The 26,490-nt window shown below is 52.3% G+C and overlaps 1 protein-coding gene across 31 annotated transcripts in view; it reads right to left on the bottom strand.

Annotated features, from left to right (window-relative positions):
• CAMTA1 (calmodulin binding transcription activator 1) overlaps positions 1-26,490 on the bottom strand; it is an 861,094-nt gene that overhangs the window by 20,282 nt on the left and 814,322 nt on the right. For 15 of the 31 annotated variants that reach the window (XM_084962649.1, XM_084962653.1, XM_084962648.1 and 12 more), the window contains 8 exons: positions 13,732-13,892; positions 9,733-9,929; positions 9,297-9,375; positions 8,746-9,061; positions 7,758-8,281; positions 2,988-3,175; positions 2,151-2,397; positions 610-681 (listed from right to left, as the gene is read on the bottom strand). In XM_084962649.1, coding sequence (XP_084818775.1) covers positions 610-681; positions 2,151-2,397; positions 2,988-3,175; positions 7,758-8,281; positions 8,746-9,061; positions 9,297-9,375; positions 9,733-9,929; positions 13,732-13,892 — 1,784 coding nt within the window. Of the gene's footprint in view, positions 1-593; positions 682-2,150; positions 2,398-2,987; positions 3,176-7,757; positions 8,282-8,745; positions 9,062-9,296; positions 9,376-9,732; positions 9,930-13,731; positions 13,893-26,490 lie in introns of all 31 variants that reach the window. The other 16 variants (XM_084962661.1, XM_084962654.1, XM_084962659.1 and 13 more) reach the window with 4 other exon arrangements.

Raw genomic sequence — 26,490 nt, 5'->3', positions numbered from 1 at the left:
ATGGATACCAGTCGGGGTCTTGGCCCACTGAGCCACAATGGGAACTCCTATGTGTTTTTCATGGCCGCACCTGGGGCAGATGGAAGATTCCTGGCCAGGGATTGAATCTGAGCCACAGATGTGACCTATGGCAACACCGGATCCTGAACCTGCTGTACCGGGCCAGGGATTGAACCCACACCTCCACAGTGACCCAAGCTGCAGCAGTTGGATGCTTAACCCACTGTGCCACAGTGGGAATTCCTCCCTTGTGTTCTTTAATTGCTGCAGGGCTTTCAGGGAAGATGACCAGAGGAGGCCCCACTTCAGACACAAATAACTTTCTTTGCGTCAGACCAGTACTGCAGGCAGCAGTAACGCTAAGGCCGACAATCTGATCAAAAATTATTTTGTGGCATCAGTTGCAGGTGGCTTTTTTGTTTTTGTTTTTCTGTCCCTCCTCTGGCGCATTTCCCCCTGATTTTTAATCCAGGCAGCTCAAAGCCAGTCTTTGAGTTAGGTGCTGGACGGTGTGCTCTCTGGCCAAACCACACAGGAGACTCCTCGGGGGCCTGTTTGGATGCTGCGTGAACAAAGCACGTTCCCGTGGCAACTCAGGACCCGGCTCACCTGTTTGTATTTTCTGTAACAGCGCTGGATGACAGCTGCCGCCACCTCCTGTTGCTCCCGCAAGGGTCGGCCCTTCAGGGGAAATTGGGGAAAGAAAAGAAGAAATAATCCAGTATAAGAAATGTAACTTTCCCAAGATGTGAATGGACTCAGGACTTGTTGGATGAACTATCTCAGAGCTGAGGCCTGAGGTTTACCAAAGCCCAGGGGAAAGCGGACACCAAGGATAAAGACGAAGAAAAACGAACTCACAGAATAAATCTCTGACTATTCACAGAATAAATCTGCTTCGAGATAGAGCTATCGCCTCTGGATATTAGGAAGCCTAAAACATTCCTTCTCCAAGTATTTAAAGAATTCACGAAGCTCCTATTTGTCCTTAAAAACTGCTGTTCTCCACTGCCTTTCCTAAGATAACGCCAAGTCCTGGGCTCTTGATGAGTGGTGGCTTTTAACACTGTCCAGAGAGATCAGAGACGCCCTTGAGAAGTTACAGAAGGCTCTGCCCCTGCCCCCATCAAAACACTCACCCAGACACTTTAACATTTTAGGGGTTCATGGGCTGAAAAGAATTAGTCCCCAGGCCTCCAGGCAAAAACCCCTGCTCTAGATCAGTTCCTTGTGGCAGAGGTGTCAAATGACTTTGTGTTGACTGTATAATAAACAGCCATTTTATTACCAATGTTAAGTTCAGATGGTGACAACCATTGCACTCGTTGTCTGTTTTTGTTTGTCTGCTTGTTTCCTTTTTTCCTAAGGGCCGCACCTGAGGCATATGGAAGTTTCCAGGCTAGGGGTTGAATCGGAGCTGCAACTGCTGGCCTACACCAGAGCCACAGCAACTCGGGATCCGAGCCACGTCTGAGACCCACACCACAGCTCACGGCAACGCCGGATCCTTAACCCTACTGAGCGAGGCCAGGGATCAGGCCACATCCTCATGGATACTAGTTGGGTTCTTAACCCACTGAGCCACAGCGGGAACTCCCCACTTGTCAGTTTTATTTCAGCAGAGCTTCTGACAACTATTAATAATTTCTTTTTGGAGTTCCCATCGTGGCACAGTGGTTAATGAATCCGACTGGGAACCATGAGCTTTCGGGTTCGATCCCTGGCCTTGCTCAGTGGGTTGAGGATCCTGCGTTGCCGTGAGCTGTGGTGTAGGTTGCAGATGCAGCTTGGATCCGGCATTACTGTGGCTCTGGTGCAGACTGGCAGCTACAGCTCCGAATGGACCCCTAGCCTGGGAACCTCCATGTGCTGCGGGTGTGGCCCTAGAAAAGGCAAAAAGACAAATGATAATAATAATAATAAAATAATAATTTCTTTTTTTAACATTTAACACATTACAGCTGATGTGCAAGGCTGTGCCAATTTCTGCTGAACACTGTGAATAATTTTGATGTGACCTAGTTAATAATGTCAAATAAGAATTCTACTGCGTCAGAGGCGACAAGACGACATGGCCTCCGTTTCTGTCTGGATGACTCGGACGCGCCCGGGCTTGAGGAGGTCGGGACCCCCGGACTCCGTCTCCTCACCTTGTATTTCCGGAAAGCCGTCTGGACAAGCCTGGCAGCCTCGTAGAGCTCTCTCTGTTCGTGATCGGACAGGGTCAGCTGAGCGAATTCGTTCTCCACCTTCTCACTGGTAGATGCACTCAGGAATTCAGACCAGTCCGCTGCAGAGGGGAGGCTGGGTTTCTCGAAAGCTATCTCACTGACTGGTGAGCCGACGGGGCTCAGGCTGGTATTAGAAGAAGGGGTGAGAGGCTCGTTATATGCACTTCTGAAACAAGAGGAGACACAGGACAGACAGGTTGGTGGCTGGCTGGCAGGATCCCCGCCACGCCGGTCCACGGGATGAGATGGTAGCCACCAGAAGCCACTGCACCCGTGAAGCAGGCAGGCAAGCGGCTAACAGACTCCGCGGATCCTTCCGTGAGTGCGGTCCTACTGAGCGCCTGCGGTGAGCTTGGAACTGTGCTAAGGACTCAACCCACAGAGTCTGCGAGTCCCTGGTGGTCTGGTGGTTAGGACTTGGCCCGTTTGCTGCTGCAGCCGGGGTTCAATCCCTGGTCTGGGAACCAAGATCCCATATCAAGCTGCAGCACGTCACAGCTCCCCAAAACCCTCCAAGCAGCTCCCCTACTCCCCGCCAGTGAAACTGTAACTTAACCAGTGGGAAACGCTATATCATCTCTGATGTGGGGAGAGGTGGTGAGCGGGAAGGCTGTGGAAGAGGCTGTCCTAACATGTGCTTCCTTCCAGGACAAGGGCTTCCGCTCCGCCAGACTCCTCAGAACCAGCGAGCCACCTGTGCCTCCAGCTAGAGACCCAGGAACCTCCCTCGGGCACCAGCCCTCAGGCTTTACTGACCTGATCTGGGCAGCACTTGGCAGGTGGTCGACATCGGCTAGGTAACCGGCCAGCCAGCTCATGGTACTGCTGATGGTGGCAGCGTCTGTCCTTTCCAGGGCTGGGGACTCCAGGGGCACAAAATTCTCCTGCTTGATCCGCTCAGGTGTGGCTTCAATGATGTGTTCTGCCAAGGTCATCATGTTCACCTGGAGTCGGGAGTGCACAGGACACTCAGGTTAGAAGGGAACCTGGGACGTTACCTGGTCCTACCCGCACTCCCCCCACCCTCGGAAAGAAAGGAGAGAAGGCGGGTTCGCGACTCGACTGTAAGGTTTCGGCCGGCTCCCCCCAATAAGCAGAGATCCCAGAACGGATTATCTCCACATCCCAGTCTGGTCCAAAACCTTAAGGCTTTGAGAATGCCTGGCTTGTGTCTGCTTTCCACTCTCAGCCAGGAGCCACCAGCTAATGGTACCATGACCGGACAGGTGTAGAGTGCGGTGTCATAGTTACACAGGGGTGCTGCTGGTTACCTGACTGCTACCCGCCCCCCACTTTGCCTCGCCTAGAGAACCCCCGTCCTGCAGAGGGCAGCCATGAGCCAGCCCCCAAGGGAGAGCCTGTGATGGAAAGAAGCCCGCCTCACAATCCTCTTCTTGGTGTCCCACCTCCCACACACCAAGGGGAGGAGCTGTGACCCGCTTCTGGACAATGCGACGGTACAGGAGCCTGCCGGCAGGGCCCCGGGCTGAGCTTCTGCTCCCCCGAGCACGGCTCTCCATGCACCTGGTCCTCGCCTCTCTTCTCTCTGCTTTGACTACAGAGAAGCTCAAGAAGCCCCATGAGAACCGTAAAGAAACAAGCCTGAAGAGCAAAGCCAAAAGAAGAGAAAATCCAGAAAAAAAGAAAGAAAAAAAAAATCCTGATCCCGGATGGCATGATGGAGCCATTGAACCTCTGGACCTTCTATGAGAAAAAGAAATCATTTTCTTACGAAACCACTGCAGGCAGGTTGCTCATCGTGCACCCAAAATACATTCCTAACGGGTCCATCTAGGAGTCCTCAAAACTAGTCTGGAGGAGACATATCGGATCGGCATGAGAGACACGAGCTTGTTTTTTCCAATGTCCTTGCACATCTCTTGAAAATGGCAGGTGAAATACAGCCGATTGGGTTTTTAAGTGAATTGACAATGTTCTGAAGACATCAGTACAAAAACGACGAGAGGCTCCTCTTAGGACATGCTCGAGCCTCAAAGACGTTATGCTGTGAGAGAGGCCGGGCACAGGATATGGCAGGGCACGAGTCCACGGATACAGGCAGCTTCTAGAAAAAGCAAGACCCTGGGGGAGAGCAATCAGATCCATGGTTGCCGAGGGCTGGGACGGGAGCAGAGACTGTGAAGGGTGCACAGGGACCTCCGAGGGGGTGATGGAAATGTCCTAACTGGGGCTGGGATGACTGCTCGGCTGTGTCAATGGACCGGAGTTCACCACACCTGACCCTTAAAAGGAGCGGATTTTCTGGTATGTACATTACACCTCAGTCGAGCTGACGAAAACACTCTCTTGGGTCACTTTCTAACTGTTCGACAGAGAATGATTACGGCCACAGGAATAAAAATGAAAACATCTCGGGGAAAAAAATCCCAGCTTTTCTTCGTCTCCACTGGCCCTCGGGACTCGGGACTCAGGCAGAAGGAAGTCAGTCCTACCTTGATCCTTTTCCATGAAAGCATTAAAACGTGAAACTTCTGGGAACTGAAGGGTACAATCCTACAGTTGCTCCTCCCCCAAATCTTCTATTTTATGAACGTGTATTGGTGTAAGGACCCCGTATCACATAAGATGGGCAACACTCTGGGATAAAGCAGCTGATTTTTTTTTTTTTTTAAACTGTGAGAGCTAAAAGAGGGCAATGGAATTTAAAGGCGTTGGGGGTTTTTATTTAAATTCTCTTTGGACCCGAGTCGATGGGCAGTTTTTATGAATGCGCTTGGCTATCTAAAAACAACAACGATATGCATATTTACTATGTGTGTTCACGCATCGACGTAATTATACATGAATATATCACATATTAAACATACACGCTAAGTCCAACTTGCTAAACGGATTGTTAATTTTTTGAGGTCCGTTTTCTGTCTACACGGGTGGACCGATTCTGACGCAGCTGGGCTGCGTCATGCACTCTCTGATGGGTTCCCATTGCTTTTGTATCTACGGGCTGGATTTAGGAGCTACGTCGTCAGGTGTAGAAAGGTTCATTACAATCACATTTTCCTGATCAATTACAGACACACACACATCCACTACGGCCCTTGAGCCGGACGTCTGACCTTTCTCCTCTTCATCTTCGTCTGGCTGTGGTCTCTCCCCGTCACGTCCTCTGCATGCCTTCTGTTTCACTTCACTTCGGTCGTTTACAAGCAGTAAATGGTATATAGTCTGCTTCTTTTTTTACCCAGTCTGGGACTCTTTGAATAGCAGCAACAGTTTCCAGAGTGGGAATGAGTCATGTTTGAAAATATTCCTATAATATTATATTACGGAGTATGACGTCTGTTGTTGCTTTTTTGCCGGTTACCATGCCTGAACGTTCCCCAAACGGGTCAAGTGTTCTGTTGCCCCCTCCCCCCCCAGGTGACATAGAAATTCTGTACCCTCTCTTTACAGGTCTTAGTGATGTCACATTGCTAACAAGCTTATTTCAGCCTCTGGGAATCTATCAGGATCGTAACTGGAACAAACTCTGATTTTCCTGGGACAAAGGAACTGTTTTAACACGCTTTCACCTCTTTTTCACTACCTCCACGGTTTTGCTCAATTTAGAGTCCCACGTCTAGGTTGTGGTGGAAACATTATTTCTCTTTTATTGAAAGAGGAGCTTATCACGCAACCTCACTATCAATAATTATCCAGAGATACCAGGATGACGAATTTTACTATTCATGCCACATAAACCCTGGCTTGCCGTTTCTTGAATTATTTGGTTGATTTTCATGGTTATTTTTTCATTTGGCTAAAATACTTCTGTAGACTGCTGCTTTTTCCACAGGTTATGTGCTCTTAATTTAGCAAAGTATTTATTCTCTGAAGGCTCAGTGAAGATATAAAGTAGATTTTTTTTAGGTTATTTTCTATTTCCTGCATCAGCTCTGTTTTGGTAAGGGCCAGTTGCTCGAAAGCTGTGCTGTCCGAGGGCTGTTTAAACTTAAATAAAATTAGAAATTCAGTCCCTGAGTCAGACGAGATGCATTTCTAGTGCTCAGTCCCACGCGGGGCCACTGGTTCCCATACTGGGCAGTGCAGACACAGAATGTTCCCACCACTGCACCAAGTTCCAGCGGACACCTCTGTTCTGGATGCTCATCTTGGCTCCTCTCGCCTTTTTCTGTGGCACATGGAAGTTCCTGCTCCAGGGGTTGAACTGGAGCCGCAGCTACTGGCCACAGCCACAGCCACTCCAGATCCAAGCTGCATCTGCAACCTACGCTGCAGCTTGCAGCAACACTGGATCCCTAATCCACTGAGCCGGGCCAGGGATTGAACCTGCTCTGCACAAATACAGCATTGGGTTCTTAAGCCGCTGAGCCACAACCCAGGAACTCCTCGGCTCCCCCTTTTGAGCTGCTGATTTTCACATTCTGGGAAGTGCTCAGTATTGATATCTAGCACGGCCTCTGTCAGAAATTGTTTAAAATAGGGTTTGGCAAACCACGGCAGGCCCAATCCATCCGGCTACCTGTTGGTGTATATAACATTTTATCGGCACCCGGCCTACTCATTCACTTCTCGGGCTGCTTTTGCACTTTACAGGCAGATTGAATAGTCATGACAAAGTCTGTATGGCCCACAAGGCCGAAAATATTTACTCTTTGGCCCTTTACAGGAAAAGTTTACCAAACCTTTATCTCAAATACCACCAGGCAGACCTCCCTACAACTGCAGCGGTAGGTAGATCAGCTCACGGGGTGGGAGCCCACCGTGAGCACACATGGTTCTTATCCTGTGCCGAACAGCAGGGGTGGGTAGGAAGGGTTGCCTGGGAGGCAAGGAGCAGAGCGGTTTAGCAATCAGACCCTCTAGGTGCCCTCCAGGATGCAAGATCACCATCGCGCCCACAGGCACAGGTGCCTAGTGAATTTCTTGTGGGATGTTTTGGGGCGAGAGGAAGGCAAGCCCGTGTTCTGAGGATGCTTGCTGGGTCCTCCCCCAGCTGTATTTTAATTGATGGAATCTGCTTGTTGAAGAGCCTCAGCTCCAGGTTCCTTCGGGGTGTCCTCTCTGCATCTGTAACAAGGTTACTGCCCTCAAAGGATCTCGGAGAGCCTCGATTTGTCACAAATGCGGTCGATTATCAGCTCTAGGGGGATCTCACTGCACCTCCAGAGAGCCTGACGTCACACACTCCTTTCTAAAGACGCGACAGGGCTGTGCCCGCCATGGTGCTTCGATCACTCGGCTCCTCCTGCTGGAGCTGCTGTCAGGCCGTGGCTCTGTGAAATGAGTCGCCCTGGATGCAGGGAGGACGCGGAGGATGTACTGCGGGCGTTCGGAGGAGCCGGTGCACGCCCGAACCTGCCGCGCCCTGGGTGGGCAGTGCTCTGCCCCGCTGTTCACAAGGCTTCATTCCCCAGCAAAGGAGACGGGCATTCTTATGCACGAGCCCAGACGTCGACCCCTTCGCTGGTGAGGAGGGCACAGGCCCTCTGGACACCGGCTGCGGAGACCAAGGAAGCAAGGACGGCCGAGCCGGGCTCTGCGGGCTTCCCTCCCCGCGCTCACCTGTATGTCATCCATGGGCTGTGGGCAGTCCTCGCTCTCTGCGCTATCGCGGTAGGGCCCCAGCTCTGTGTGCACCGCCTCTCTGTTAGCCATCATCAGGACACTCATTGGCTCCCGCGGACGCACCTGCGAAGGTGCTGCCTCCTTCCCTACACTGGTCCCCTTCGGAGTTCCAGTCACCTGTACTGTAGACACACCAATGTAAAGACCTTTGGAATTCCACTTTACTACGGGCTGAGATCCAGAGGCTTGGAATCCTGCAGTCTCTGGAGTGGGAGGGGAGCCTTCCCGGCTGCAGCCCCTCAGCCCTTCCCTGGGGCGGAAAGTCTCAGGGACAGACTGCTTAGAACTAGGGCTCTGCTTCCTGATATTTGGCTGTTCCAGACTCAGTGCAGTGGAAAGCAGCTTCTCCTGCCTTGCCTGGAAGGACTCGGGGTTCAATTTATGCTTTTTGGGAGCTGGATAATCTTTGTGGCTCTCACTGCTGTAGTAATTAGAGGGTTCAGACCGAGGTCTTCTCAGCTCTGAAAAGTACAGTAGAAAGGACAGTCAGGACAGGAGGCAAAGTCAGGAATCCTAAAGAGTTAACACTTTCTCTACGCCTGGGGAACACCAAGGGCAAAGCCAGAACTCGAGACATGGCCCTAACTTTAAAATAGTCCCCAGCAGCGTATACTGTATTCGCATCATCCTCTTCCAAAATAGGGAGGTCTTTCTTGCACGAACATAGCGGTTTTTGTTTTTGGGTTTTTTTCTTTGCTACTTTCTGCAGTTTTGGGGGTGGGGCTGGGGCGGGGGCAGGGGGAAGCACTAGGCATTCTAACAGCTAAAAGGTACATTAGAAACATTAAAAACAAAACAAAACAAAAACCCCAAAACCAAACCCTTAAATGTATGTGAAGATCCTATGGACTTTTCTGAGGGCAGCTGCATGAGAGCAAATGGGAAACCTGCCAAGTTCGGAGATGGAAGAATTTTCCATTTTTACCTGGATTGGTACTTGCAATGACGGTGACTCCTTTGGGTATTTCTGGGGAGGTGATGGCGTCACTGGGCCACTGGGTCATCCAGCTCTCCGTACCGGGCTCTTCACTTGGAGCACAGTGGATTCTGGGGTTCTGTCCAAGCTGAGCCTGCTCGTCCCTCTGCAGGTGCTCCAGACACTCGGCTAATTTCACGTGACCCCTTGACCTGGCAATTCCCAAAGGCAGCCTTCCTAGAGAGTCAGGAATGGAGATGGCCCGGCGGTCCCACTTGTACAGCACGACAGCTGCTTCTAGGTGCCCTAGAGCACAGGCCCACATCTGGAAAAACAGAGACAAAGCCAGCCTCCTCAACGTGAGTGACAGACACACATTTCACCTCTGCCCCTGCTGCTGCCGCTGGCCGACAAATCGGTCCTGGCCAGCGATCTCAAGGGGGCCGTAAAACGCGGCCCCTCCGAAGTGGCTCTGAGAGGGTCGTCTATCAAAGGGCGCCGGGCAGACCCCGGGCCGCCCCAGAAAAGCGGTGCAGGGGATAAAGGAACCCATTTCTTACCAGAGGAGTACAGGAGAAGTGGTCCACATTCAAGGGGTCAACCTCCAGCTCCAAATCGATGCTGTCTGCATGCTTTGTGCTGGAAGGGATCACACCTCCCGTTAGCACACGACCCGTCAATGGGAACAAACACAAGCGCATTGTGAGACCCACAAAGATGAAACTGAACTGGGCCTCCGACCCGCGGATTTCCGAGGGTGGTCCAGACTCTGGCCAGTAGCCCAGAGGAGATAAAAATTCCACATTTAGCTTTAGCAACACGCTGTCTCTTGGGCAGAAGCTCATAGAACTTCTTGGAACCGTCCTCAGAGAGAGCCCTTTGGTCCAGGCTGCCACGCTCCCCGAACGGGCTGATCTCTCTCCGCGCGTGGACGCCCAGGTGGCCCATGCCCAAGACGCAGCGGGGGGACCCCCAGGCCTGAGGCCCCGGCCTTACCGCCACTTGATGAGGGTCTGGATGAGGGTGGCGTAGCCCTGGGCCGCGGCCAGGTGGAGGAGGGTCATTCCACGGAAGGTCTTGGAGTGGATCAAGTGCTTGGACTTGGCCCAGCAGGCCCGGCTCATCATCTTCTCACACACCACGACCACGCGGCTCTCAAAGCAGCTCCCCAGCGTCCCAGGGCCCGACGTGCACTGTAACAAAACAGCCAGTGTTCCGACCCGGCGACCAGGGGCCCTCCCCCAAGTCAGCCTCCTGATGGCCAAGGTGGGAGGCGGGGGGACACAGATGCTTTATGATTGGTGACGGCAACCGGGCAACACAAAAGTGGAAAAACAAGGAGACATCACGATCATGCGAGAGAGAACAGCATGAGCCGCGTCAGGCTCGGCAGACAGGTCCACAGCCGGGCACCGGGTCACTTTCCGTAACTCCAAGAGCACCGGGGCCTGGCGGTTAGAGCTGACAAGTGACTGTGACCTCCATGCTGACGCATCTCAGGGAAAGCATATCCTGCTTTAAAAAAAGAAAAAAAAAAAAAAAAAAAAGTGGCCCCAGGCTCCCAGCTGAAGTACAAGGGCAGGCAGTAAACTCGGGAGAGAGCAGAGCAGGTAACTTCTCCGTGGCTTCCACCGGGGCTGCGGGGACCGCTGACTGCCCTGCTCCTTCTGAAGGAGCATCAAATCACTCAGGTGGGGGGGGTCTGCTCCCTGAGGAAACCCTTAGAAATATCCAATAAAGAGTTCTCTTATAGCTCAGGGAGTTAAGGATCCAGCATTGTCACTGCAGCAGCTTGGGTCACTGCCGTGGCTCAGGTTTGATCCCCAGCCCGGGAACTTCCACATGCTGTGGGTGCAGCCAAAAGAAAAAAAAAAAAGAAAAATTTCAATAATACATTTGCAACAACATGGATAGACCTTGAGAGGGTTACATTTCGTGAAATCAGTCAAAGACAAATCCTGTATGATGTCATGTATATGTGGAATCCTAAACAAAACCCCCCAAACACACACACAACCCCAGACTCACAGATGCAGAGAACAGACTGACGGTCCCCAGAGGTGGAGGGTAGGAGGTGGGCAAAACAGTGAAAAGGGTCAAAGGGCACAAAAGCTCCCACTGCAAATCGAGTAAGTCATGGGCGTATCATGCGCAGCCTGGGGCAGAGTTAATGACACTGCCTCTGGAGCTCCCGTCCTGGCTCAGCAGAAACGAACCCGACTAGGATCCATGAGGATGCAGGCTCGATCCCTGGCCTCGCTCAGTGAGTCAGGGATCTGGCGTTGCCGTGAGCTGTGGTGTAGGTCGCAGATGATGCCTGGATCCCACGTTGCTGTGGCTGGTGGCTGTGGTACAGGCAGGCAGCTGCAGTTCCGATTGGACCCCTCGCCTGGGAACCTCCACAGGCCGCAGGTATGGCCCTAAAAAGCAAAATAATAATAACAATAATCCTGCACTGCACATCTGAAAGCTGCTGAGAGAGTAGTTCTCATCACAAGGAAGAAAATTTGGAACATGGGTGATGACGGGTGTTAGCCAGACTTACTGGGGCTGATCATTTTGCAAAACACACATAGATCTGGAATCACAATGCTATATACACCCCAGACTAACACAGTCTCCTGTGTCAATTATATCCCGATTGGAAAAATAAGTCGTAAAAAATCTTGTCCTTTATGTAAAGCAAAAAGGATACTGGGGAAAGCAGGAGAGACCATGAAGCTGAAGTGCAGTCACTAACGCCCGAGACAGGTGGGAAAGAGAAATGCACTAACCCTGACCGCAGGGCTTTCAGCTCTTTGTTGTGAGGAGGTTGCAAAAGAAGACACAAAAAAATCAAAGTGAGTAACCTTAACAGCTTCTTTGAGTCTCTGCGATAGCAGTTTTATGTTTAACGCTCCCTTCCCTCAAATAAATACCACTTCTGGTCTAATTCTCATCTCCGGCATTATTTTCAAAGTATTCTGTCCAGTGACGTGAAGTTCAATTACTATAGAAATACTGCTGCTCCTTGGTGTTTTCTGTTTTTAAATCTGGAATTAAAAAATGCCTGCAAAAATAAATGGCAGGTGACGGCGACAATGTCATCCTCACCGGAGCTGTCACAACATCTCAAAGGAACAGAGGGGACAATCCCAACCAGCAGCAGAATGACCTTGACTCAAAAGCAGAATGACCTTGACTCAAAAAAGCCAGGGCAGGGCCCCTCTATATACACCAGACAGACATATTCAAGGGTACACAGAAGTCCCTGGGTGATGAACAAAGAGGGATGGTTTGGTTTGGTTTGATTTGTGTTAACGAAACCGGCCACACTTCTATCCTATAAGGCAGACACAGATATTTATCAAAGCCAACTTAAACGGATGAAAGAATATTCAATAGCAGTTATTATGGAACCAGATGATAAGAGGCCAGTTGCCAAATGGTTGGGCTAGAAAATGACGTCATACTCCATTCCCTTTATGCAGACTTTGTTATTATTATTACTGTTATTAAATTTTTTTTTTTTTGGTCAAGGGGTGCAGTGGCTTAATGTGGGATCACAGTTCCCAGACAAGGGATCGAACCCGGGTCGCAGCGATGAAAGTGCCAAGTCTAACCGCTAGACTACCAGGGAACTCCCACATGCAGCCTTTGCTGGTGAAAGAAAAAGGGTTTCAAGGGAACTCTTGTTTTCATCCTGAGATACAACAGACATTGTTTACTTCTTTTGAGAAAACAGTAGCATCACGTGGATAAGAAGCCTTAATGATATTTTTTACTTTGGGCCAAGTCTTCCCTGAAGAGAGGTGAGAAAAAAGAGGAAAAGATGTTGAAAAACAAGGTTAGTGTTTTGGGTGTGAAACACCCTGCTTCAGTTTTTACCTGTTATTAGAAATACTACCGGAAGTTCCCGTCATGGCTCAGTGGATAACAAACCCGACTAGTGTCCATGAGGGCGCGGGTTTGATCCCTGGACTCGCTTGGTTGGTTGAGGATCCAGCGTTGCTGTGAGCCGTGGTGTACGTCGCAGAGTGAGATGGCTGTGGTGTAGGTCAGCAGCTACAGCTCCGATTCGACCCCTAGCCTGGGAACCTCCATGTGCTGCGGGTTCGGCCCTGAAAAGACAAAAGACCAGAAAAAAAAAAAATAATACCAATGCTTGACTTTGACAAGGATCGTGAAATTCAAAACGTTCCCTTAAAGATGCACTTGTCCAGGGGAAGCACCATTCACCTCGGACAGAAAGAGGGGGATGGGCAGAGGCTTTTAGGCCATGACTCAGTGGGGGAGGGAAAGAGCATGGCGGGTCCCTTGACACTCAATCTAGGGCCTCCCCACAAAGAAGTTCTGCCGAAGAGGCGGAGTCCGAATGCAGCTCCTAACGAAACGTCTAGAAAGCCTGCAAGACTGATGGGACTCGAAATACCGTTTGGCGATCTCCCTGTTCTTAACTCTAACGATGCCCCCCTCCGGGCATCGGAGGAAGAGCATCTGTGATGAGGCCTGGATGTGTCAGGCTGTTCTCCACTGAAAAAGGGCAGCAGTGCTTTCTCTGGGCCCCGATGGTATTGATCTCCTTGAGTTTCTAAAAGGCTTGTGAGTTACTGAATTCAATTACGTCTTCTGTTTATACTTAAGGTGGAGACAGAACACAAAACACAAAATACGTTCTCACTGAACCCTCGGCCCCGCGAACCTGAGTCACCATCTGACCTCCGGTGTTCACCGACGCCCGCCGTCCCCGCTGGCGGGTAACTGCCCTGAGCTCCGAGATCAGCAACAGCGACGTGGGCTCCGAGAGCCAACGCGCGAGAGACCCACACCCAAGGCCGCCTCCCTCTCCGGGGCTTTGAACACGTAGAAGCCCCCCGCCTTCCGCCTCCTCCAGGAAGGCCCCCGGCAGCAGCAGAAACAGGCCGTGTGATGGAGCGCCCCCCACCCCCCCAACCTCCCCCCCCCCGGCCCCACCGACGCGCATCCCCTGGAGAGGCGGTGGCCGGGAGCCCCTACCTGAGCTTGGCTTCCTCCGGTGCCGCCGCCAGTGCCCCCCGCGCTGCCGCCGCCGCCGCCACCGCTGCCCCCCTGCTTGTGCTGCTGCGACCCCGTCATCTCGGCCATCCTCCTCTCCATCTGCTCCAGCCGCTCCAGGATGGACATCCTGAACTGGTTATCTGGGGCGGAACGAGGAAGCATGAGGCAGCGGTCCAGACAACGCCCTGGTGCGGGGCCTCGGTGAGCCGCCCCCACGGCTTCCCGCCGCAACACATCCCCCGCGGCTTGTCCAGGCCAGATCCATCCCACAGGACTGGGGCCCCCACGGCACCCCGGGTTCTCCGCTAAGGGAACGGAAACCCCCCTCCGGACAAGGCCCTGGGTTCAGGTTCCTGGACTTCACGTCTGTGTCACATTCCCCAGGGAAAACCTTGAAGGGAGATGTGGCAGCCGGGCTCCTAGAGCGAACAAATGAAATAATACCATTTAAATCAGGGGGAGGAAGCAATCGCTGTGGGAAACACCCCCCCCACACACACACACACAGACATATGGACTTTTTAAATGCAATATTTTACCCAAACACTGGGGAAAAAAAAAAGGGATTTTATACATTAAATTAAAAATTCAAATAAAACTACCATTTTTGACCCAGCAATTGTGCCTCTGGGTGTATATCTAAAAAAAGTGAAAACACTCATTCAAAAAGACACCTGGCACCCCAATGTTGATAGCAGCATTATTTACAACTGTCAAGACATGCAAGCAACCGCTGCATCTGCCAACTGATGAACAGATAAAGAAGAGTGGGGGGTGGTGTGTGTGTGTGTGTGTGTGTGTGTGTGTGCGCGCGCGCACATATACATATAATGGAATACTACTTGGCCATAAAAAAGAACAAAATGTTGCCGTTTGTAGCACCATGAATGTACATGAAGGGTATTACCCTAAGCAAAACAGGTCAGACGGAGAATGGCAGATACAAGATGATATCACTCATATGTGGAATCTAAAAAAACGCAACAAACTACTGAATATAACAAAACAGAAGCAGACTCGCAGATACAGAATACACCAGTGGTTACTAGTGGGGGGGGAGGCACAAACTACTGGGTATAAAACAGGCCCAAGGAAGTATTGTACATCACAGGGGATACGGCTAATATTCTGAAATACCTGTAAATGGAAAGTAACTTTTTAAAAACTGCATACAAAATTTAAACACAAGAAAGTTTAAAAGAAAAAATAAAGAGGGAAAAAGTGATATCTATGTTACCCACACACTGGGAAAAAAAAAAATTTCACTTTCTGATCCAGGCTCTAGCCATGTGCACACACATGTTCCAGAGCTGGGGAGGTAACAGCAAAGGCAAAGGTCCTGTGGTAGAAACATCCAAGGAGCAGAAGCCACATGGCGGGACCACAGCAGGGAGCAGAGCAGACGATGAAGGTAGACAGAGTTCCCTGGTGGCTCACCGGGTTAAGGATCTGGCACGGTCACTGCCGCAGCTCAAGGTCACTGCCACGGCTGAGGATTTATCCCTGGCCCAGGAATTTTATGAGTCGTGGGCACAGCCAAAGCAAAAAAAAAAAAAAAAAAAAAAGACGGAAGATGGATGTGGCAAGGACCAGACGACCCACTGAGAACCCTGACTGTGCCATATAACAGCCGTACGACTTTGAACAAAACCTTTGCTGCCTCAGTCTCCTTACCTCTTAAGGGGGGATAGGAACTGTACTTATCCTCTGAGGGGTGTTGAGAGAACTTAATGAATTGACAGATGGAGTTCCGGGTGCGCGTGCCAGCCGCCACCGTCATCTCGAGGCAAAGGGATTAAGTGTCTTGGGAAACTGAACCAACAGTTGTGGCAACATATTTCTCCGTCAAATTGCTAACGGCCTCACTAGTTTCAAAACACAGCCCTCTGAATCAAGAAAAGGACTCATCCGGAGGAGATGTATTTTATCACCATTCCCGGCCATCCCGCCTGTAAATTCTGACACAGCATAACACATATTGATCCTACGAGAGATTCAAACCATGGGCCAACCTGGCACTTGGAGAACACTGCCTCGTGTCAGTCTCCGAGTCAGGCATTTCACCAATGTTAACTCATTTAACAAGAACTGTGCGAGGGTAGGTCCTGGGGCTTCCTCCTTCGTCAGACGAGGAAACTGCAGCTCGAGAAGACACCGGATCCGTCTCCAGTACCCAGACAGCAGCATGACGTACAACCCAGAGCTTAGGCGCCATGTGATAACCACAGGAAGGGGAAAATCACGGGAGGAGAAAATGCGCAAGAACCAGACGGTCTTAGGAAGGACAGGACTTGCTTCTCCAAGTAAAAAGAGTGACTCCCTGGTTTTCAGTGGTGACCATCCACTTGGTCTCACTGTTGCAAACCACGGCAGAGGAGGAAGCCTGCTTTTCAAGAATCACGGTGTTGTTCTCTTGTCAGCTGTTTCCAGGAGCAACACGAAAGGAAAAACCCTTCCTCTGCATGAGTGAAAGGTGACATCTCTGTTCCTGTTTCCCGCGAACTAACAAGTATGACAAACTCTGGGGACCCTGCTAAACATCTCAGCGGCACAGTCACCGATGGGGGTGGAACCCTGTATGAACCCACTTGCGATGTGCTGGTCTTGGCCGTGGTCATCCCAAGACCACAATGGAAAAGCCAGGGACATCAGGGTTGGTTCGAGAACGCTGACGCCACAAGACAGGACTTGTGCAGGAGGCAGGACGCCTCCCTTTGGAGCCGACTGAAGATGACAAGCTTTTGCTTTCGGTGAGAGGGCGAGCCCAGGCCGGTGGCAGTGGTTCTTGGGGTGCGTCTGTACACACTCCCTGCTTGCTCTGGACGCTGCCGCCGGCCAGGCCAGCACCAGTCTCCACCCAGCCCGCGGTCCTCACGCACCACTGCAACAGCTTCCATGTCCGATGATTTCTTCTGCAAGTCTACAAAATCTTGCATCTGTTATTCATGTATTTATTTTTGGCAGCACCTGCAACAAATGCAAGTTCCCAGGCCAGGGATCAACTCTGAGCCACAGCTGAAGCAACACAGGATCCTCAACTCATGGTGCCAAAGCGGGAACTCCTATATTACTATTTTTCAGTTGAAGCACAGTTGATTTACAGTGTTGTGTTGTGTTGGTTTCAGGTGTACAGCAAAGTGATTTAGTTACACACACACACACATATATATACATATATGTATACACACATATGTGTGTGTGTATATATATTATTTTTCCAATTCTTTTTCCTTATAGGCTCCTACAAAATACTGAGCGTGGTTCCGTGTGCTATAGAGTAGATCCTTGTTGTTTACCTATTTTATACGCGGTACTGTGTAGATGCTAATCCCAAACTCCTAATTCATCCCCCCCTTGCATCTACTGATGGTTCAGAATCCGTGTAACTTGTTTCGGAGCTCGGTCTGCACTTGTCTGGAGCGTGGTGGCCCAGATGAACATGCCGTGTCACGCCAAGGGGCAGAAGGGCACAGAGAGCGATGCCCAGCTGTGCTTGGCCTGCCGGGGGGGGGGCTCTGTTTCAGCTGCGGCAGTGACAGGGCACTGCAGTGTGGGCGGCCCTGGCTCATCCCCGCCTGCCCATCCCCTGCCAGGTGTGGGCAGACAGACCCTCCCCCACGTCCCAGAGCCGGGCCCTGCCCCCGAATCTCCACGTCAAAGCACTAAGTCACGACTCCAGGTCTGCCGCGGAGGTCAGGGGCTTCTGCCCCCGGGCGGGCGGCGTGTCCCCACAGCTGACGCTGCTGTCAGCTCCTGCCTGTTATCAAGCTGCTCCGGGAAGCACGTGATGAAGATACTGCAAAGCAGTTACTCGCCCCTTAGGGAAATTATCTCACGCCCAACGGCATCTCTGAGCCTCCCCCTGCCAAAGGGGTAAGGGTAGTGACGGTTAAAATGAGAAACCCGGAGTTCCCGTCATGGCGAGGCGGAAACGAACCTGACTAAGAACCATGAGGATGCGGGTTCAATCCCTGGCCTTGCTCAGCGGGTTAAGGGGCTGGTGTTGCCGTGAGCTGTGGTGTAGGTCGCAGACGCAGCTCGGATCTGATGTGGCTGTGGTGTGGGCTGGCAGCTACTGCTCGAGTTCAACCCCTAGCCTGGGAACCTCCATATGCTGCGGGTGTGGCCCTAAAAAGCAAATAAATAAAATAAAATAAACCACATCAAGTGGGAATGTTGAACGGGGTCCCGGAGGCTGGTCTGGTACTGCACTTGGCATCTCCCCTCCTCGGCAGGGCTCCCTGGGACAGAAAACAGGGCTGTCTTCACCCCTCCCCAACAGACAGGTCAAAAGCAACCACTTTATGCTTGTTTTGGCTTCACAGCGATAAGTAGGATAATTCAAACATTGCTGTACACTACTTGGCAAATTCATGGCCACACAGCACCTTAATTGTATAGTGGGTATGATGACAGAATAAAGGGAATATAATTACTTAGAGGCAAAGCAACTTTTTTCATTAGGGTAAAGAAAGCACCTTTAGAGATCCACTTATTCACGCACAAATATTTACTGAGCACCTACTGTGTACCAGGCATCGGGGTGGGGGAGGCTTGAACATTAGCGAAGGTATCCACGTCCCCCTTCATTGGCCAACAAATGATTCCCGAAGCCCGAATGAAGCCGGGTTGGTAAATCAATACGGGGGTGGGGATCGGGGGAGGAGCGAGAAAACAAATAACATGCAGCTCGGCGGGGGGGCAGGTACCGTGGAATCCGGCCCCCATCTCGCCCATGATGTTTCAGACCAAGCCAGTGGTGATACAGCTTTGAGGGACTGCAGGTCCTGGGCCTTGGGACAGTTCTGGTCCTAACTGCTCTCATGAGACCCCAGGTGCACAGAGAGCAAGCCGAGTGCCCCTTCCCGGAGCGGCTGGGCCTCAAGGGGTCCCAGCAGAGAAAGCCGGTGGTTCCAGCTTCAGCTGCCGCCTGGCAGTTCCTGGCTTCTAGTCCTTATCTGGAACCCATCTCGCCCAAAGAACAGGTTACTACCAGTACCAAAAGGCTCTCCAACTCCAAACGCCCCCTGGGTAAGTCACAGTATCACCCCGGCTCTTAAAGACTGCGGTGAGCCGAGGTCTGCATGCTGTTCACTTTGTCTGGAGTGGAGCCTCGGGTGCGTGTGGGGTTCCCTCCGGAGAAGGTGGCGGTGTCACTCTAGTGCTTGTGCCCAGCTGCAGGCGGTCTGCCCCCTGGAGCAGAGGCTTCTGCCCATCTCGGTGATTCTCAGGCATTAGTAGGCAGGCGTCAGAATCAGCGGGAGGCTTCGTAACACAGGCTGCTGGCCCCAGTGCCTGGAGATTTGGGGATTGGGTTTGGGATCTGGGTGAGCTCAGAAGCTGCATTTCAAACAAGGTCTCGGGTGATGCTGATGCTTCTGGTCTGGGGCCACATTTCAAGGACCGCTGCTTGAAGCCCCTGGCCTCCTTCTACAGGAATGAACACACCCTCCATCCCAGCACTTGTTCCGGAAGGATCCAAGGACCCCCTGCTCGAGTGGAAGCATAAGCGAGATTTCACCTCCTGTAAATCATGCCAGGTCCATTCACGCTGGCTCTGCCAACAGCAACAGGATGCTCATCTTCTCAAGCACGCGGCCAATTCGCCCCCAACAGCACTGGACCATGCAAAGTCCACCTACATGCACTCTGCCCTCTGCAGCTGACCAGGCACCATTCTCTCAATCCGTCCAACCTTCCCTCTCTCTTGCCTTCTTCTCCGAGATGGAATGTCTTCCCAGGGGTCTGTCTTTGCCTCCTGCTTTCTCTCTAAAGCAGTTTATTCACTTGCATGACTTCATGGAACAAGATCCTCTGACTATCATGCAGTGATTCCTTCCCACTCCACCCAAGATGTGTGTACCTAGACCCCAGACAACAGGTAAACAGGGCTGATGGCATTGCGGCAACAGTCTGGCTCAGGATTCACTCCAAGCCCCTTCACGAGGCTGATCGAGCTGCACCCCTTTTCGCAGAAGCAGTGTTTCTAGGCTGGGCAGCGAGGATACAAGAGAGAGAACACTGGAGTAGAGAGAAGAGCTCCGGGTTTAATCCTGTCACTGTGGGACTTTGAAAAGACAATGACCCCTCTGCACCTCAATTTTCTCATCTGAAAAACGGGTATATCACTGGTCTATCTCATTGCTGCTTGTGAGGATGAAATAAATATGTGAATTTTTTTAAAGTGGTCAGCCTCTCTTAAGTTACAGCTATTACTAGACTGAGACCCTTTTTGTTTTTTTCCTTTTGACGGCTGCACCTGCCGCATATGGAGGTTCCCGGGCTAGGGGTCAAGTTGGAGCTGCAGCTGCCAGCCTGCACCACAGCCACAGCCACACAGGATCCAAGCCTCGTCTGTGACCTATGCTGCAGCTGGTGGCAACACTGGGTTCTTAACCCACTGAATGAGGCCGGGGATCAAATTCACATCCTCATGGAAACTAAGTCACGTTCTTAATCCACTGAGCCACAACGGGAACTACAGGCGGAGACCTTTTACCCAGCCATGCCTATGGGAGCATCTTTTAAAAATAAATTTTAAAAATTTTCTTTAAGGAATTGAGATTCACAGATGAATGGCAAAGACAGCAGAGTTCCCATACACCCTGCACCCAGATTCTTCTGACATCTTACATGATTAGGGTGTGTCTGCCAAAGCGCATAATCTACCCTTGGCATAGCCCCCTAGTCACTAAATTACAGACTTGAGTTAGACTGTATCACTAGAACTGCATTAGAATCCATGTGCTTTTTCTTGTCTTATTTATTTATTTTTTAGGGCCGCACCTGCAGTATATGGAGGTTCCCAGGCTAGGGGTCAAACTGAAGCTGCAGCGGCAGGCCTACACCACAGCCACACAGATCCAAACCACGCCTGCGACCTACACCACAGCTCATGGCAACGCCAGATCCTCAACCCACTGAGCAAGGCCAGGGATGGAACCGGCGTCCTCATGGATCCTAGCGGGGTTGGTTACCACTGAGTCACAATGGGAACTCCTCGTGTACTTTTTCGGCTCCAGGATCCAGCCAAGAGGCCCGTGTTGCGTCAAGCCGTGAAGCCTCCTTTCTGTTCTGTGATCTGGGACACATCCCCGGTGCCCCCTGAGCTTTCAAAACGTGGATGGGTCTGGAGCTCCCGGGTCAGGCACTCTGTGGATGGCCCTGCATTTCCGCTGGTCTGATGAGTTTCCTACCCCTTGGACTGGAGTCGTGGGTTTTTGGGAGGAGGACCAGAGAGGGGACAGGCCCGACCACCCCACAGTGGGGGCAAAGGAGGATGTCCTGCCAACGCTGACCCTGGTCACTTGCTCGTAAGTCGAGATGGCTCGTGGTAACGTTACCATTTGTCTCTTTCCATACCGCCTTGTTTTGAGATGAGCCCCTCAGTCCAACTCACCGAGAGGAAGAGCATTAAGCTCCAGCTCATAGATGGAGAAGCATCCGCATATGTTACCTGGAGTTCTGCTGCGAGGAAGAGTCAGCCCTCTTGGTTTACTGACTTGCTCCATCATTTATTTCTATCATTTATCTTACGTTTTGGTCACAATCCGACACCACGTCAGTTTACAGCCCCAGTAGGTCCCATCTGGCCACGAGCCGCTCTTTCGGGCGCCTCCTGCGTCCCCGCACGTCCCCTCAGCCTTGTCTCTTCTTTGTTGAGCACTTGTTTCCTCGCTGGCATCACAAGACACTCTCGGCTCATCTTTTCCTCTCCTTGTCCCAGACCTGGGAGCGGCAGCTTCTCCGGGGAGCCCAGTGTCCCTTATTAAAAGATGGTGTTTAGCAACCAAGATCTTGGTGCTAGGTGTGCTCAGCACTGCGGGGGGGGGGGCACTGCTTCGGGGCCCACTCAGGGCCCACGGCTGGGACATAGGTGTAAGGATAACAGCCCGTGTGTGCGCACAGATCTGTAAGTATTTCTCTGTCTACGTGGAAATGAGCTCACACGGGTGTCTCCAAGCCTAACACAGCACTGCAGTGCACACCCTACCCTCTGGGGGGCGTTTTAGACGCAGATAAAACAACGGTGAAAGGATCTGGATTACCTGGACATAATAAGTCGAGAAAATAAATGCTGAAAAGAAATCTTATTGGTCTATTAAACGATAAAAAGGGAAGCCTGTGGGCATAATTTCTGTATCTCAAAAGCACAGGTACCAGCGAGAGCACGTAGCATGTCCAACCACTTTGTGATCCTCCAGTTCTTAGAGTTTTCCAAAGATTTTAGAAAACAGAAAAACAGACTCGTAATCCCAGAACAGCTCTGAGTACCACCAGGATTAAGAAGATGAAAAAACATTTCCAGCCAGTCGATGGCCAGAGAGTCAACAAACAGTTAGCTGGGGCTTCATGTCCCCTTTTCTCTTGCCGAGTCTCTGTCACCCAAAGTGTCCCACAGCACAAGAGCAGTCACAGGTCATCGCTGCATTTCTCTGACAGGGGTTCCTCACCCTCAAAGGGACTCATTTAAAACATGTCCCCAATTGATATTTATCTAAAATCCCTAGGCAATACCAAAGTTTCAAACGCAGAAAACACGAGTTCCCTGGTGGCTCAGCAGGTTGAGGATCTGGCATTGTCACTGCTGTGACCTAGGTGGCTGCTGCGATGTGGGTTCCACCCCTGGCCTGGGAACACCTGCATACCACGTACATGTGGCCAAGACAAACACAGAAGATACTCCGCAAAGTCAGAAACCCCTGGTGTGTGCTAAGTTTAGGAGGCTTGGGATTTGCTGGTATGAACGTGGAGAGTCCCAGGTGTCTGTCTGGGCATCTGACCAAAGAAAGTGTCGGTGTCAGGAACCAACGACTGGCCAGACCCCCCGGGCTCTCAGGGTTCAGCTGCACCTACCGTCTCCTCCAGATTGTGTACAACTCATTTGAAACCTCAGGGCCTGACTGACTGTCACAGCCGTATTGAGCAACATAACACGAAGCCGTTTCTGACGTTCTCGCAGATAATCTGGGTAAAAATCTTAACTCCCTCCCCTGCGACCTACAAAATAAAACGCAAGGTGTCTGGTGTGGCGTGGAATGCTCTTTGCCCACGGTCTCAGGCTACTTTTTAGGGGTTCCCTCCTACTCACTGCTCCCCAAGTCCACCAGGAATCTTACAGGCCTTGGGGCCTGCGTGACATTGGCCTTTCCCCACGTCCTGCTTATTCTTATTCCTCAGAGGGTGTGGCTCAGATGTCACTTTCACGTAATCGTTCCCAGCAGCTGCCGAGCATCCACATGGGCCGGACACTCCCCACACAGTCTCTCTTTCTTCCTTCTTTTGGCTGCACCCACGGCATGCGGAAGTTCCCAGGCCAGGGACTGAACCCGTGCCACAGCAGTGACCACGCTGCATCTTCAGCCTGCTGGGTCACCAGGACTCTCCCCACGTGCATTATTCCTAATCCCGAACACAGCTCTGATTTGCCTCTTCCTGATCTTTCCGACAGATCAGGAAGCGGAGGCTCTGAAAATGTTACTTCACCCGAGGTCCTGTGTCTCGGGGTAGGATCTGAGCACAGGTTAGACTCTAGGCCCTGTTCCTCCCAGGCTGCCCAGGAAACCTCCATGCCCAGCTCTGTGTCCGACAGCCCTTAGCAAGTGAATGTTCGGTTATCGTCTCCCATGTGTTATATCTACCAGAACGAGCTTTCTGAAAGCCTGGCAGCCCTCGTACCAGACACAGGGTGGGTGCTCCACTCAGGCAACGGAAAGGAAAATCATTTTCTTTTTCTTTCCTTTTTCTTTCTTTCTTTTTTGCTTAGGGCCACACCTGCCACATATGGAAGTTCCCAGGCTAGGGGTCGAATCGGAGCTGCAGCTGTTGGCTTACACCACAGCCAATGCAACGTGGGATCTGAGCCACATTTGCAACCTACACCACAGCTCACGGCAACGCCAGATCCTTTACCCACTGAGCAAGGCCAGGGATCAAACCCACATCCTCGTGGATACGAGTTGGGTTCCTTACCTCTGAGCCACAACAGAAACGCCAGGAATATCATTTTCTACTGTGAGCTTCTTCAGAAGCCAATTTGTGGATGAGGTCATCCAAGCCCTGGGACAAGGGCTCTGGGGACCTCTGCTCTCCATCGTGGGCTCCAGGGGCCATATACCCATGGGCCCATTTTATCACTGATTCCCGGGGAGAGAACGAGCAGTCAAAGTGGGGGAGGGGATAAACAGGAGGCTGGGACTGGCACAGACCACTGCACGTGGGATGGCTGAGTCACGAGGAGCACAGGGAAATCGACTCGATGCTCTGTAGTGACCGACGGGGGAGAGGATCTGAAAAGGAACCGACAGACTTGTGTGTACAGCGGACTCCCGCTGCCATACACCTGAAACTGACTCAACACTGGAAGGCTACTCTACTCCGATAAAGTTTAACTTTAAACAAAAGGGCAAAGAAAGGGGGAAAAACAAAAACAAAAACAAAAAAAACCCAACAGAGCCGACTTGAAAGCACATGCAGAAGCTCCAGGCGTCTGCTGGGCCACTGCCATTTCCTTGGGGCTCAGGGAAGGAAGTCGCGGAACCACTGGGCGTTGGTGCGAGGCTCTGGCAGAAGCTGAGGAAGGTCTGACTTCTGCACAGACACCTGCGAAGTGCACGCAGCGTCGCTCTTCCTTCTCCATCGAGCTTCATGTTAGAAGCAGGGATCCCCACCTTCCAGCACCCCCCCGACTCCTGCCTTTCCCTGGCCGAGTGTTTGGAACCGGAGGCTGGCAGAGCCACACCTGGGTGAAAGGATTGCCTATAATTAGCTACACAAGTGCCGAACGCAGGAGTTGGGCGAAGCCATTGCACAAACGTGACGTTTTTATCGCGGGAGAACGAAGGAACATTCTCGAGAAGAGCCTCAGAATGCGGGCGTGAACCCGAACAGCCTGTGAACCAGGGAACAGCTACTACCTGCACACCCGAGCTTAGGACAGCGGCTCGGGCCGAGCCACTGCGGGTCTGGTCACCAGGGCAGGGGAACGAGCTCGGCCTTGGCAGGTAAATGAATGAAGGACCGACCGTCAAATACCATCTGCTATTTTAAAGCGCGTTATTTGTGGCTCAAGTGCACTTGTGCCTCCTGTTGCTATTTGGACGGGCCGGGAGGCCGCCTCTCGTTCCATTTACAGCCCTGGGCAGTGCTGGCAGGAGGGCTGATGAAGCAAAAGGAGGCAGGGCTGGAACTATTTCTGGAGAGAACAGGAACGGCCGCTTCGGAAGGCGCCTGCATTTTTCAGGAAGCGCAGAAAGTCGGGGGACCCGACGTCACCCAATGCCTTCCCGGAACCCGCGGGATGGCGGCCGGGTCTGGGCGCAGACAGCGAGGAGGGGAGGCCACTCGGGACAGGGCACCGGCTGGGCCACTCGGGTTTTCCAAAGCACCGGCTCCATTTAGCCTCAGGAAAAACTGCCCTCGTCCACTTTGGACGAGCTCCCCGCCGTGATGGCTCTAAACACTAGACGGGCGTAGCCGCTGTCTCAGGACTTGCTCCCCGCCTCCAAGGGGCTGCGGGCTTCGCGTCTCTTCTGGGTCTGCTTCCCACACGCTGCAGCCAGGGTCTCGGGCAAAGATCAGGTCGCCGATGACCGGCGGTTAGGAGACGGACTGTACTGGGGGCAGCAAGGCACCTGCGCAGGTCCTGCTCACTGGACGTCACTCAGCACCAGAGCCCGAGGTGCCTGAAGGCAGATCCACCCAACCTCTTCCCCGGGTGCACGGCGGGCCCCGCGGAGGCCCAGCCGCTCGGCTCTAGCGGGAGGGAGGCACCCTCGAGCCCCACCAACCTCGCAGCGGTCTCACGGGCCACCTCGCAGCAAACCAGCCGCAGGGGAAGCAGGGCAGTGGCAGGACATTGCGTGAGAGCAAAGGTGGGCCGGAGCCGGGCCCGGATTCCGCGGCCACTTTTACCTTGTCTGCGAAAGAGGGGCACGTTTTAAGTCAGGGCTAACTTTCCGGAAAGCAGCAAATCTGGAGAACGCGGCCTCAACAGTTTCAGCCCAGGGTGGAAAAAAACAGGCTGTCGGCACGCGGACTGCGACCTCCCGAAAACGGTGACACGGCTGAGGAAAGGCAGGTCACCACCGAGACCGACACGCTGTTTTCTCCTTCTCTTTCCTTTCCCAGGGCCGCTCCTGCAGCTCAAGGAGGTTCCTGGACTAGCGGCCGAATGGGAGCTGCCGCCGCCGGCCTATACCACAGCCACGGCCACACCGGCTCCACGCCACATCTGTGACCTATGCCACAGCTTGGGACAACACTGGATCCTTAACCCAGTGAGCGAGGCCAGGGATCGAACCTGCATCCTCACGGATACGAGCTGGGTTCATAACCTGCTGAGCCACAACAGGAAGGCCACCAATGGGGTCTTTAAAGGGGAAAGTGCTGTCACGGGGCTTGCAATCCACCATCTAACCTGGACAAGAGGACGTGGGCGTGCAGTGCGACGTCAAGGGCGTGCACGTGGACAGGAAAACCCCAACGACAAGAACAACAACTGCAAAGGCGGAATCTGCCCGAAGCGCACACGAACTGTCAAGGGGTGAGAACACGTTCTTGAGCCATCAGCAGGTGGTCCTGCGGTGCCTGGCCATGCCAAAACAACAGCAACAACAAAAACCCCACTCCAACTCCATGGGGAAGAACTGTGGAGAATCAGGGCCAGAATGGACGCACGCCACAAACATCAGCTACTGGGCTGCCTCTGCCCGGCACCTGCGCGTCATGGGGGTGGAA

This window comes from Sus scrofa, chromosome 6 (assembly GCF_054392235.1).
Source record: "Sus scrofa isolate SSC_HxYL_T2T_F1_AM1 chromosome 6, Sscrofa_HxYL_maternal_Yorkshire_Landrace_v2.0, whole genome shotgun sequence".
NCBI classification, from domain to species: Eukaryota; Metazoa; Chordata; class Mammalia; order Artiodactyla; family Suidae; genus Sus; species Sus scrofa.
This window is presented reverse-complemented; position numbering and strand designations above follow the sequence as displayed.